Source organism: Perognathus longimembris, chromosome 2 (assembly GCF_023159225.1).
Source record: "Perognathus longimembris pacificus isolate PPM17 chromosome 2, ASM2315922v1, whole genome shotgun sequence".
NCBI lineage: Eukaryota > Metazoa > Chordata > Mammalia > Rodentia > Heteromyidae > Perognathus > Perognathus longimembris.
The window spans coordinates 82,696,410-82,711,200 of record NC_063162.1 but is presented as its reverse complement, the minus strand read 5'-3'; the positions used below and the strand labels follow the sequence as shown (position 1 = coordinate 82,711,200).

The window sequence follows — 14,791 nt, the reverse complement described above, 5'->3', positions numbered from 1 at the left end:
TTTCTGCAAAAAAGAAAAGCTCCCTTCCCTTTAAATTTCCCCAGCTTGTCCACTAGGAGCCTCTGAGAAGATTCGAGTTGTCTGTGCATCTGTAGGCTCCCCTTGCATTCCATGGAGGAAATGCTCACTAGGCTATCTAACTCCACTTGACCACTATCAGGGCGGGGAGCAGATTGGACCTCACTTCGCCGGAACCCACCCTGCTAGGCCTGCTAGGGGTGCTAGGCTCGCGCCGTGACGTCACGTTCCCGGGATTAGCTAGGGACGTGACGTCACGTGCCAGAGCTGCCAGGGTTGGCGCGCGGGGGACCGGAGGAGGGGGAGTGGTTCTAGGTACTTCAGCTAGGTTTCAAAATCAAAGAGGTCAGTAGGGGTAGAGTGGGAGGGGAAGGGAAATCTAGAGCCTTCGTCGCCGCTGCCCCCCACCCGGCTCCAGAAGCCCAGTGGGCGGCCCCAGGGGCGGGGAAGGCGGGGCCGGGAGGGCGGGGCGCAGGCGGAGCCGCGGGCGGGCGCGGCGCCGCGCGGTCCCGGCCGCCGCTCGCCCCCGTTACACACCGCGTGTAAACAGTCGCTGCCGGCGCGATCCGGGACCGTGGAGGAGCCCGGTCGCCGTGCGGCACGGCCCGCCCTGGGAGAGGCGGCAGAGGCGCGAGGGGAGGCGGGGGCGCGGCGCGCCGCGATGGATTTCCAGCAGCTGGCTGAGGTTGCGGAGAAATGGTGTTCGCACACGCCCTTCCAGCTCATCGCCACCGAGGAGACCGAGCACCGGATGGATTTCTACGCCGACCCCGGCGTCTCCTTCTACGTGCTGTGTCCAGACAACGGCTGCGGAGACAATTTTGTGAGTAGCTGGGGGCAGGAGACGAACTGTCGGAGCCTCGGCGGCGGCGGCGGCGCGGCTCCCGAGCTCCCGTGCGGTGGGTTGGCTGCGGGCGCCGGCTGGAGGGGCGTACCCCGCTGTCGCCTGGCGCTCCACGGCTGTTTCCTGGGTCTGGGAGGCTCCAGGCAGATCGGGCGATGTCAGGGTCCCAGTAGGCCAAGTAGGGGCAGGGGCGGTGGGAGGCTCCTTTAGATCTTGGGTGGGGGGGGGGATGAGGCGAAGGCGGCGGGGGGGTGGGGTGGGGGAGTGACGTTCCCAGAAGCCCACCCCTCACCACCGCCCATCCTCGCCTGCATGGTTTCCGGGGACGACACCCGGTGCAGTGCCCAGCTTGGAGCATCCTGGGACTGTGCCCTGCGTCGCACTTGGGGCGCACCGTTGCTCCCTTAAGATTCAGAGTCCTGAGCCTTCCACACCTGGGCGGCCCATCGGGATGGGGAATCCTGTGTCTCTCCCTGGGAGGCAGACACAACTCTCGAATCGCCCTCCACTCGGGATTGTTCCCTGCTTTGCCTGTTCGGACACACAAAGCATGTGTCCATTGTAGTGAATCCGGATCTCCTGGACCCTCCTTGCAAAATTACACCCTGGATCTTAAAAAACCGTGCGCGCGCGTACACACACACTTTCGGGCACGCCTATTTTTTTTTTCCTTGCACTTCCATTGCTTCTCTTCGAGCTGCCAGCAAGCTGTGTGTTGCCCGGGCAGCTTTGGTATGGCCAGATGTCTGTGGGTCTGCCGAACCCTCAAGCTTTTACGGAGGGTGGGGGGGAAGGGGGGGTGCGGGGGGCGTGTTTGTGGATTTCCCCCATCCCAGAAAAGTCTGGAACTGCAGTGTCCAAACTCTGCCTTAAAGCTCATGCTTACTTGGCGCTGTTACTCTAGGAAGGTCTTTTAGGGGGGCAAGGGCGTTGGGATGGGAAGTAAGGAGTTTGGCACTCCCTCAAGTGTGAATAAGCACAGAAAATAAATAAAGGCCCCAAATGTAAGATGGAGGCAGCCGTGGGCTCAGGCTACCCTGTGGTCCCAAGCCCGGAGCCCGCAGTTGCTGCTGCCACTTCTGCAGATGCAGGTGCAGCTCTGATTACATGGCCTGGTGCTGGATCCTCAGGTGGGGGGGGGGGGCGGGGGAGAAAAACTAGGCCTGGGTCCTCCCACCCCCAGGCTTCAGGCCTGGCCACCCATGGGACATTGGAGGAGGAATCAGAGACACAAGGCATTCTTTCTCAAAGGGAGGGGAGAAGCCCTCCCTAACTGACCGTGACTGTTCAAAAAAGCATGCTCCTCCTACCACCCCCTCCCCAACTTTCTTCCTATGTTTGCCACACTCTAGAAGAGGGATGGCTTTGAGTGACAGTCAGATATGAATTCTGGCTGTGTGGCTGGCCAGCTTGACTGTGCTCAGGTTCCACATCCATACAGTAAATTTAGTAGTACTAGCACCTAGCAGTCTCAGATGCAAGGGCTCCACACATTTGGGATTCAGAGACATGGTTTTCCCAGACTTTAGAACTTCACTCTCTGTAACAACCTCAGTTTTCTTACCTATAAAATGGGGGTATTCACAGGGTGCTTGTGAAGAACAATTTTGTAATCATGCAAGTACAGTTTGGCTACTTAAAGATAAACAAAGAATTGTTGGGAGGAATGGGGGTGGTCAGAAAGGGATTCACTGCATTGCAAAATTGTGAGAAAGCCCCAGGGGTATAGTAGAAAAGACACTAAAGTCACATGTGCGAGTGTGATTGAGAGCCCTTTCTGGGGGCTGGGAATATGGCTTAGCAGTAAAGTGCTTGCCTTGCATGCAGGAAACCCTGGGTTTGATTCCTCAGCACCACATAAACAGAAAAAGCCGGAAGTGGCTATGCCTCAAGGGGTAGAGTGTTAGCCTTGAGCAAAAAGAAGCCAGGGACAGTGCTCAGGCCCTGAGTCCAAGCCCCAGGACTGCCCCTCTTCCCAAAAGCAGCCCTTTCTGGCTCTAGGTCTCCCTAGAGACCCCTAGCTCCCTTCCCTCCCTACCTGAGAAGCAGGGCAAGAGTCATGAATTAATGGGCTTTATAGAGAGGGTTCCTCCACACAGTGAACTTTTGGGAAATGTAGGAGACATGACTTTAAAGAGGACACATAGGCTGAGGAAGACACAAACTATTTCCATTCCTGGAAGACATGCACTCAACCCCTTCAGAAGCATCCTTTATCTAGGCCACCCATATGGAAAGTGTGGACTGATTGTTGAAGTTGAACTGGTAAGGAAGAGAGAAGATAGATCAGATAATTCCTTGGGTGGATGAGAAATTTTTCAGTTTCTGTTGGCCGTAATGGAAAAGATGCCAACTGTAATTGTCTTAACCTAAAGGTATGTATTTAGCCCAAGTTCTTCAGTCTGCCCCAAATCATGTGCAAAAAGCTGCTGCTGTGTGTCTAGTAAGTGTTCTGATTTGTTTCCTGGCTTCTACCCAGGAAAATCTGCTATAGAGGAATTCTAGCTAAATGGAATCCCTATTATTTGAAATATTTGCTAGCAATCAGAATATTACATAGCATCTCTCAATTCACAAAGCATTTTCATGTCATCTTTTTCATTCAACAAACATTTTTAGCGGTTTATTCCTTGCTGGGTCTAGGCTATTTAATATATAAATAGCACTAATGCTCCAGGGATCATTTTACTCAGCTAAGAGATAGTAGTGGTTAGTGGCTAGGAGCAAAGACAAGTCAGACATCCCAGCTTCCCACCTCTGTGTGCCTAGGGAAGTCATTGAATCCCCCTGTTCTATGACTTCCATATCCCCATTTTTTTTAACCAGTCCTGGAGTTTGAACTCAGGGCCTGGGCTCTGTCCCTGAGCTTCTTTTGCTCAAGACTAGCACTCTACCACTTGAGCCAAAGCCCTACTTGTGGCTTTTTCTGTTTATGTGGTTCTGAGGAATTGAACCCAGGGCTTCATGGATACTAGGCAAGCACTCTACGACTAAGTCACATTTCTAGGCCTTCTACTTTCTTAATATTTAGTTTAGGTCAGGTGGTATCAGATGGTATCAGTGAGTATCTGGCAGGGTTGCTTGGGAACATAGCCATCTTGTTATAATATGATGTACAGTATTATATGCATATTGGCCTGTAATGCATATTATTACTACCATCTAGTATATGTTATTACTCTCTATTTGATTGGCTCTGGCCAAAAGTAAAGGAGACATCCTTAAGGCACTTTACTGTTTCCTTTGCCCAACGCATGACACTTCTGCTGGAGTCATCTCCAGAGCACATGGATCATCCAGTTCTCCACTCTCATATTGTCACACTAGTCTAAGCCCCCCTCACCTCAACCAGCCTCTGTCAGTTCTATCATCTGCATCTGTTTAAAATGTGATCTGCATCTGTATAAAATCGAAAATGTAAGCAGTGGTTGTGCTGGTGAAGATCTTCAATCTCACTCCCTACCCCACCCTGTCCAACTTCTCATTCCTTCTGCAATAAAGTCAGTTCCTCACCCTGACCTCAAACCCTCTTAGGATGTGTCTCATGCCATATTTGAGCTCATCTTGATTCATTCTCTCTGCTTGCCTTATTCCCACCACACTAGCTTTTCTGATTCTCATTGGTTCTGCTACTCACATTCCTCTCCCAGGGCCTTTTGCTATTCTCTGGAACACATATGCCTCAGAGCTTATATAGCTGACTCCTTTATGCTACTTCGGCTTGGAAGAAGACTTCACCTCTCATCTTAACTTTTCTTATTATAGCTCTCACTATACTAGGTAGTTTCTCTGTTTTATTTTTCACTTTGCTCACTGAACTCTAAGCTCCTTGGGAGATCTCACCATGGTGTCTCAGCGCCGTGTCAGATAAGTGACAGGTGCTCAACACAGGCTTTAAGAAAGAATGAGCTGAATGAGTAATAGTCTATTAAACTTACAGAAGATAGCTTTGAAGAATGACTACTTATGTCCAGCTTACTACATATCAGACACAGTTCCAGGCACTTTACATATATGAATTGGTTGAGTCTTAGCTCTATCCCTATTTTGCAGATAAGGAAACTGAGGCATATTGGGATTTACTGACTGTTTTGCTGCTATTCAGTGGTAAAGCAGCTTGAAGCTAGCCCTATACTGCACACATAGCGTCACATGCATTGCGACGGGGCACCCAATCCAGATACAATTTAAAGGTTACTTCGGATTGGTCCTCATAAAAATTCTATGAGGGGCAAGGATGTGGCTCAGTGGCAAAGCACTTGCTAGCAAATGCAACACCCTGGCTTCAATCCCCAGTACAAGAAAAGAAAAAGACAAAAAATATTTCTGTGAGGTAAGTGTTCTCACCTCCATTTTACATATTTATTTGGTGTGTATGTATTTGAGACAGGCTCTCACTGTGTAGTGCCAGGCTCACTTCAAACTCATCCTCCTGCTGCCTGTGCTGCTGGAATTATAGGCATGCACCGTCTTATTCCCATTTTACAGGTGAGACAACTGAGTTCAGTGAGTGAGGGATCATGCAAGACTTGATCCCCAGCCCAGAGGCCTCTTCCTCATCATGCAATGTGGTTGAAGGCAAGGTCAAGCCAAGAGCTTCATAGGCCCAGGAAAATGGACTTCTTTTGGTTGTCTACCTGGCAGCTCCTGGGTTCCTGGCACACCCTCTCTTCATGCCACCTCCTCCATACCACCCCACTTTCCAATCTGCCTCCCTGACTAGGGTCTCTGTGCATAGTCTCTTCCAGGATGGAGGCGCTGCGGGGGAAAGCAGACTCTGCAGGTGCAGGAAAGGCTCAGTGTCCCTGACAAAGGGACTGGCCACTCACAGACAGGCTGAATGTTCCCTTTTTCTGACACTCGGAAGTTTCTTGAAGGTTATGGGGACAAATAAGTGGGGTGTAGGCATATACTCATGTTCATGTAAATATATATGTGATTGTGAAGTGCACACATAGGCAAGGATGTTCTCATGGTGTGTTTTTAATATGGGACTACCAGCTGCTGTACACAAATCCTACTCTGTAATCACGAAGCCCAAGGGCTAATGATTATGGACCAGTTTAATTTTTTGTTAATAGCTTTTCTACGAACCCATCAGAAATGTGTTTGGATCCAGTTTTTTCTCTAGTTTCATCCTTCAATACAAAAACATAGACAATATTTGTGATATTGTTGAAGAATAAGTCTATGGTGCCAAGCACTAGTGGCTCACACCTCAGGAGGCTGAGATCTGAGGATTATAGTTCAAAGCCAGCCTGGGAAGATAAATCCAAGAAACTTTTATCTCCAACTAACCAGCAAAAAGTGTGGCTCAAGTGGCAGAGCTCCAGCCCTGAGTGTGAAAGCTAACCAAGAACGTGAAGCCTTGAGTTCAAGCCCAGGATTGGCATACATAAACATGCACAGATACACGCACATACACAAAGGCTATAGAAGAACTATATTATTTGACTTCATATATGTGTTTGTATATATGTATATAATTTCTCTATTATTTTTTAAATTTTTTATTTAGTTGTATATAGAAGTTGCCATTTAACACATCAGTTATTGAATACAATATATCTTTGCCAATGTCATCCTTTTCACTCATCTCAGCCATCCATGCCAACCCATTCCTTCCCTTACTCTTCTCAATTTTTTAGGATATACATTGGATTATTGTCTGTATTTACCCCCTCTTCTCTTCATTCATTTACTCCTTTCCCCTCGAACACCACACCACCCCTTTTGAGTACTCGCTTACGGGTGTTTTATTTTTCTGAATTTTGATTTTTCCCTTCTAAGGAACTTCACTATTTGAGATCTCCCTCAGATCTACTGTATTTCAGTTAATACATTTGTACATACCTGCATACCACCTGACTTATTTACTTATGAGTTTGTTAACTAAATCTAGTTTCCAAATATCAGGAAAACATGGGTCCTTGGTTTCTCTGGGCCTGATTTACTTCACTTAACATAATTTTTCCAAGTCTTTCCATTTCTTTACAAATGGTACAATATCATTGTTTTTAATGGACAAGTAAAATTCCACTTGGTCCATTGGTCCACCGAGGGGCCTCTGGGCTGGTTCCATGCCTTGGCTATGGTGAATGGTGCTTCAATGAACATGGTGGTGCTGATGGCTTTACTATATCCTGGCTTGTAATCTTTTGGGTAAATCCCCAAGAGTGAATTGATGGGTTATATGGTAGTTCTATGTTTAATATTTTGTAGAACCTCCTCACTGCTTTCTAGAGTGGTTGAACAAGTTTGCTTTACTATCATCAGTGTTGCTGAGCTTCATTTAGGCCACATTCTTCCCAGCCTCTTTTGTTGTTTGTTTTCTTGATAATGGCTATTCTAACTGGGGTGAGATGGAATCTCAATGTTGTTTTGATTTGCCTTTCTTTGGTTTTGAGCATTTGTTCATGTGTCTATTGGCCATTTTTCACTTCTCCTTCTGAGAAGACTCCCTTTAGTTCACTAACCCGTTTATTAAATGGGCTCTTGGTTTTATGAGGGTTTAGTTTTCAAAGTTCCCTGTATATTCTGGATATTAGGCCATTGTCTTATGTGTAGCTGGCAAAAATTGTCTTCCATCCTGTAGGCTGTCTTTTTAGTTTGATGTAGTCCCATTTGCCCTGTCTTTCATTGATTTGCTGTGCTTCTGGATCTTTACTCAGAAAGTTTTTACCTGTGCCCAAGAGCCCTAATGTTTCTGCTACTTTTTCCAATAATAGTTGCATGGGTTTCAGGTCTTATGCTGAGGTCTTTAATTTTTTTAATTGGTGCTGATACAAGTTGATATATAAGGACCTAGTTTCACTTTTCTACAGGTAGATACCAGTTTTGCCAGTGCAATTTGTTGAAGAGGCTGTCTTCCAGCCTATGTTTTTGAATCCCTTATTAAATATTAAATGGCTGTAGGTCTGTGGGTTTATTTCAGGGTCTTATATTCTGTTCCATTGGTCTTCAGGCCTGTTTTTGTGCCAGTACCAAGTTGTTTTCATTACTAGTACTCTGTAATAAGACTTTGAACTTTGGTATCATTATTCCTCCAGCACCATTCTGCCTGCTAGGGATTGCTTTTGCTATTTGAGTTCTTTTGTTGTTCCATATGAATCTTGGGATTGCTTCCACTATCTCACTGAAGACTGATGTTGGAATTTTGATGGACATTACAATGAATTTGTAGATTGCTTTGAGCAGTATTGCCATTTTCACAATGTTAATTCTGCCAATCCAGGAGCATAGAGGGTCTTTCCATTTTCTTAAGTCTTCTTCAATTTCCTTCTTTAATTTTTTAAAAAAGTTTTTACTGTACAGGTCCTTTATAGCTTTGGTTAATTCCTAAATATTTAAATTTTTTTGAGGTTATTGCAAGTGGAGTTGCTTTCTTGATTCAGTCTTGTTCTTCTTGGCATACAGAAATGCTACTGATTTTTGTGAGTTGATTTTATAACCCGCTACTTTACCAAAGTTTTCAGTAAGCTCTAGTATTTTGGAGGAGGAATCTAGAGAGTCCTTTAAGTACAGGATCATGTCATCTGCAAAAAGGAATAGTTTTACTTTTTTTCCCCATTTGGATCCCCTTTATGTTTTTCTCTTGCCTTATTGCTCAGTAGGATTTTCAGTAGTATATTGAAGAGGACTGGAGAGAGTGGGAAATTATTGTCTCATTCCTGAATTTAAAGGGAATAGTTTTAGATTTTCACCATAAAGAATAATGTTGGCTGTGCATTTGTCATACACAACCTTTATTATATTGAGGAATGTTCCATGCATTCCTATGTTCTCCAGAGCTTTTATCGTAAAGGAATGTTGGACCTTGTCAAAAGATTTTTCTGCATCTATTGAGATAGTTGTGTGGTTCTTACCATACTTCTGTTGATGTGTTGTATTACATTTACTGATTTTCCTATGTTAAATCAGTTGTGCATTCCTGGGATGAACCTTGTTTGTTCATACTGTATGATTTTTTTTTTTTTTTGGTTAGTTGTTGAATTTGGCTATAACGCCAGAAATTTTTTTTTTGAGAAGCTTTGTATCTGTGTTCCTCAAAGAGGTCTGTCTATAGTTCTTTCTTGGATTGGTCCCTATCTGTTTTGGGGATGAGTATAATGCTGGCTTCATAGACTGAGTTTGGTAGTGATCCTTCCCTTCCCATTTCATTAAAGAGTTCAGAGAGTATTGGTGTTAGTTCTTCTTTGAAAGCCTTAAAGAATTCAGCTCTAAATCTACCAGATCTGGGCTTTTCTTGAACCAGGAGGTCTTTTATTGCCATTTCATTGCTTCTTATAGATTTAATGGGTTTATATCTTCTTGGTTCAGTTTAGATATATTGATGGTCTTTAATAATACATCCATTTCTTCCAGACTCTCTAATTTATTGGTATAAAGATTTGCCTTTCACTTTAAGTTGATACTTGCTTTTACCAGTTAGATGTATCTTTTCTAGGCTGCAGATGGATGGGTTTTGCTTTTTTTTTTTTTTTTTTTGGCCAGTCCTGGGGCTTGGACTCAAGGCCTGAGCACTGTCCCTGGCTTCTTTTTGCTCAAGGCTAGCACTCTGCCACTTGAGCCACAGCGCCACTTCTGGCCATTTTCTGTATATGTGGTGCTGGGGAATCGAACCCAGGGCCTCATGTATATGAGGCAGGCACTCTTGCCACTAGGCCATATCCCCAGCCCGGGGTTTTGCTTTTTGATTCAGCCTCTATGCCTTTTCCCTTTTGATTCAACCAGCCATCCTATGCCTTTTGATTAGAGAATTGAGCCCATTAATATTAAGTATTAGAACTGAGTGGGATGTCTCTCATGTTACCCCTCACTGTTCTTATTATATCTATCTGCTCATCTGGTAGGGTCTGTTTTCTCTGCCTGTTTCTTGTTCATGTTGGTTTTCTGTATGTAGGACAGTATCTTCTGCAGTGCTGGACTGGTAGTGATAATTGTTTCTGTTTCAGTTTGTCATGGAATGTTTTCATTTGCCCCTCCGTTACGAATGGAAGTTGGGCTGGATACAGTATTCTTGGTTAGTAGTTGTTCACATTCAACACTTGGTATATATCATGCCAAGCCCTCCTTGTGTTTTGGGTTTCAGCTGATAAATTCTGAATGGTTTTCATTTATATGTAGTCAATCTAGGGTGCTGGGAATATGGCCTAGTGGCAAGAGTGCTTGCTTCATATATGTAGTCAGTCTTTTCTCTCTGATAGCTTTTTCTCTCCTTGTTTACCACTGAACCAGTTTGAATCACACTGTGATGGTGGGAGTCTGATCTTGTTGGTTGAGCATTCTAAAGGCCTCTTGTACCTCAATGGACTTTTCTTTTTGAATGTTTTGGAAGTTTTCTGCTATAATTATATTAAATATATTTCCTATATCTTTAGTTGTCTGCTTTTCTCCTTCCTCAATATCTATCATCATCTGCAAATTAGATTTTCTGATTGAATCCTGAAGTTCTTAAAAACTCCTTTCTGGTTGCTTGGTAGGTTTGTTTTGTTTTGTTTTTTAGTTGTTGTTGTTGTTTTGTTTTGTTTTGTATGGTTACCGTCAGTTTCTCTGTTATGTCCACACTCTCTTCAAACATGCTCAGAGACACTGGGTACTCTCCTTTAAGCCTTTATGCTCAAGACTTGTAACCTACCACTTGAGTCACAGCTTCACTTCTGGCATTTTGCTGTTTAAGTGGATATAATAGTCTCATCGACTTTCCTTCTCAGGCTGACTTTGAACAGATATCAGCCTACTTAGAAGCTAAGATTATATGCATGAGCCATCAGCACCTGGCCAGGTATATTTTTTGAGAATAATTTTGATTATAGGTAGGTTGGATCCATAGATGCAGAACCTATGACAATAGAAGGCTGACTACATTGTGGTGAGATAGAGGGTTTATAGCAGTGACCTTTTTCAGATTAGTGTTCAGCTAGGAGTCAAGTCTGTGTTCTTAACATTCATGAGAATATGGCCTAGTGGCAAGAGTGCTTGCCTCGTATGCATGAGGCCCTGGGTTCAATTCCCCAGCACCACATATATGGAAACTTCTATTAGTGAAATACTGGGAAGTATAATGGCATGCTACCTTGGGATTGAGAACAATGTGTAAACATAGCTTGTGCCCTCCCACATTACCTTAACTAATCCCAAATCTCAAGAAATTAGATATTCTCATTCCCACTATAGAAAATAAAAATGCTCACACTTTCCTATTTGCAGATTACATGGTTATATGATCTTAGCTGGTTCAATTTTTATAATAAACTCTGTTCCAACTTAACAGAATGGCCATAGATGACCTACAGTCACTTCCCAGTTTTCACTAGCCATCTCTAGTAGGGAAGCATAGACTCCATGTAGGTACAATGAAGGCCACTACACTGCAGTTTATACCCATGGGAGTGTTAGAGTTCGTTGTTGTCAGTAACGGCATTGCTTAATTCTTTCAGAAAGATATTTAAGGTGATGTCACCCTTCTCCCTCCTCAGCTCCTAATATGGAATTAGTCAAAAGATTACTTAGCGTATGGTTCTTAAACTTTCCCTAGATCCATAGGGTGATCACCACTGGGAATCTCTTGGAAATCAAAGTATTAGCACCCATCTCCTGAGGTCGGTCCTGGCCATTTGTGTTGTTGTAAGCCTCCAGGTGATCTAGTGCTGACCAAAGCTGAAGAACAGCTGTCCTCCACTTGCTGATGTCTGTCTTTGTTTCTCCTGCCATCACTGGGAGTCTGCAGCCTGCCTTTGCTCCAGCCACCATATTGGAAAGTATTTTCTGTACTTGGAGTCACCTTGGCTATGTTGTGCCATTAACAAGAGCAGAGGTTCTCTGATTCCTGCTAAAGTTTCTTAACAGGCCAAAGGGGCATTTGGTTATGCATGCTTGAAGTATTTTCCCATTTGAAGCCTAGAATCTGTGGCTTCAATCACCCATATGTTTGTGTATGAGATTAAATCCTAAAATCTGTTTTCAAGAGCTTTGGCTGTGTTTCAATATACTCTTTCTGCCACCTTTGGTTTTTAGAATTGGCCCTATTTCCCTAAAAGAATACCATTCTGCCCTCTGCCCCTTGCCTATTAATGTCCCCAGACATTAATGTCCCCAGTCTATTTTTCCTGGGGATACTACCCCACAGTGCAGTGCTGCTCTCTGCATGGGCTGCTTAGAAAGGCATAGCTCTGATCTGTGCTCTATCTGTAGCAAATGGCCAGGCCCTTATATCTTGTTTTGCTTATTTTTTCTCTCATTCCTGGTTTTATATCTTTTTTCCTCCCATTATTTTCATGTTGTTCTTTTTTCCCTCCACAACTGTGGACTTACTTTTCAGGTCTTCTGGTCTTGTGTTCTGGCGCTGTCAGCTACCTTGACTGGACTGGGGAAGAATCAGTTTTAATAAAATGAAATAATTTTTCTTGTAAGATGCGATGGATATAAAACAAATACCAGATAGTTAAGTTGTGTCTTTTTTTTTTTTTAATACCAGTTCTGAGGCTTGAGTTCAGAACCTTGGTGCTGTCCCTGAGCTTTTGTGCTCAAGGCTATTACTGTACCACTGAGCCACAGCTCCATTTCTGGCATTTTGCTAGTTAATTGAAATTAAGAATCTCACAAGCTTTTCTGCCTGGGCTGGTTTTGAACTGTGATTTCATAAATCTTCAGATTTCAGCCTACTGAGTAGGTAGGATTATAGGCATGAGCCACTGGTGTCCAGCTCTCTGTTGTATCTTTTAGGTGGCATGTTCACTGACCCCAAGCCTCATGTCTTTCCTTGTATCATACAGACAGTGATCTAGTTAAAAAATTAACTCATAAAGTCAGCAAAACTGAGAAGCTAGGTTGAGGTAGAGAGGTAGATGAAGTAAATGTAGAAAGTAGGAACTTTGGTAGGTTTTGTCTTTCTTCTACATTATACATTCATAGATGAGGTATAGAGACATGAAAAATCTATTTATGTGATTACTGGTGCCTAGAAACAAAACTAAGTAAGCAGTCTGATCACCAGGGGGTAGATAATGAGATTCTGTTATGGTTTAAGTGATAAACTATTCTATTTAGTTTGCAATCTAAGGCTTAAATACACTAAAAAAAATTCAGAATTTCCATGCCTCTGCGTGTTTCTGAGTTAACCTGCATCTCAGTTGCTTTGGAGAACATTCAGTATGAAGTCACCTTACCCTTGTGGCAGGCAGAAAGCCTAAGTCATCATTCTCCAGACTCATCCTCTACAGATACAAAAGTGATTTAAAAAATAAAAAAAGGTAGGCGTTTTTACTGTTTGCTGAATTAATACACACTTCCTGCCAAGCCTAGCATTGTGATAAGCTCTTGATATCCTTAATCTTTTCCTTTTCTCTGATCTTCACACTAAGTCCAGGAGGGAAAGCTTAAAAGTTGTCTAGGGCTGGGGATATAGCCTAGTGGCAAGAGTGCCTGCCTCAGATACACGAGGCCCTAGGTTCGATTCCCCAGCACCACATAAACAGAAAACGGCCAGAAGCGGCGCTGTGGCTCAAGTGGCAGAGTGCTAGCCTTGAGCGGGAAGAAGCCAGGGACAGTGCTCAGGCCCGGAGTCCAAGGCCCAGGACTGGCCAAAAAAAAAAAAAAAGTTGTCTGATGCTAAATGTTAATCCCAATCTTTAACTTGTATAAATAATTTGAAATAAACTATAAGTTTAGAAATTTGAGGGTAAAAAGGGTCAACAGAATTTACTCAAGTAGGTCTTTGTTGTTCTTCATGAGTTTACATTGGTTAAGAATGAGATGGGAGGGCTGGGGATATGGCCTAGTGGCAAGAGTGCTTGCCTCGTATACATGAGGCCCTGGGTTCAATTCCCCAGCACCACATATATGGAAAACAGCCAGAAGTGGCGCTGTGGCTCAAGTGGCAGAGTGCTAGCCTTGAGCGGGAAGAAGCCAGGGACAGTGCTCTGGCCCTGAGTCCAAGCCCTGGGACTGGAAAAAAAAAAAAAAAAAAAAGAATGAGATGGGAAAGTGGATATAAAAGTACTTTGTACTGTTAGACTGCCACACAATGTGACTATTGCATATGTGACATTTCAATGGCTTGACAGGTTTTAGGGTCTTTACTTAGTAGGGACAAGTATTTGAGCTATTCTTTTTTGTTTGTTTGTTTGAACTAGAAAGCAGAGCTGCTGGCTTTATGAGATCAACAAAGGGAAAGATCTGGACAAGTGTGCTGCAGTTTGAACAGAGGGTGTTGGAAATGGACTTTATACCCATGAAACACAGATAATGGATATGCAAAGTTAGCATATTAGCACCCAGTTATTCTTACTTGGATCTGAGCCATAGATCTAGTTATTGGAAACCTCACAATGAGAAAGAAGGTGCCAAAATGTGTTTATTGAGTGTCCAGGATAAAACTTCAATAAGAGACAAGCATCTACATGGCCTGTTCACCAAACAGGTTTTGGTTCCTGTCCTCTTGTCTAGTTCTTGTGGGTTTTGTTTTTTCCCAATTTGCTGAACACCTTTCTCTTCTCCAGGGTTCAGCACTATTTGGGCCAGTATTGAACTGTCCACAGTTGGTGCCCTCAGAGGAGATGGTTTACTTGACATGTACCACTATCCTTGAAGCCTAGTCCTCTGCCTGGTCAGATCTGCACAGCGAAGGTTTCTGTATCCAGACCACTTGAGCCTATTTCTTGGGTTTATTCCTGGTCCTTGAACATTATGGGAGTGGCTTGCTAACAGAGATATCCTCACATAGAGAAACAGTACCTAGCCGCAGGAACAGAAGGAAACCTCAACTTAATCTCTTATTCATAGGCATCATGTTGAGTAGAATGCCCTCTTTTTTTTTTTTCCAGTCCTGGGACTTGAATTCAGGGCCTGCATGCTGTCCCTGAGCTTCTTTGTGCTCAAGTAGTGCTCTACCGCTTGAGCCACAGAGCTACTTCTGGCTTTTTCTGAGTA

At 44.0% G+C, this 14,791-nt stretch overlaps 1 protein-coding gene across 2 annotated transcripts in view; it reads left to right on the top strand.

Moving 5' to 3' along the window:
• The first annotated feature begins 542 nt into the window (after positions 1–542).
• Mturn (maturin, neural progenitor differentiation regulator homolog) overlaps positions 543–14,791 on the top strand; it is a 31,950-nt gene continuing 17,701 nt past the window's right edge. For both annotated transcript variants that reach the window (XM_048339597.1, XM_048339596.1), the window contains exon 1: positions 543–841. In XM_048339597.1, coding sequence (XP_048195554.1) covers positions 680–841 — 162 coding nt within the window. In that variant the 5' untranslated portion in view covers positions 543–679. The remainder of the gene's footprint in view (positions 842–14,791) is intronic.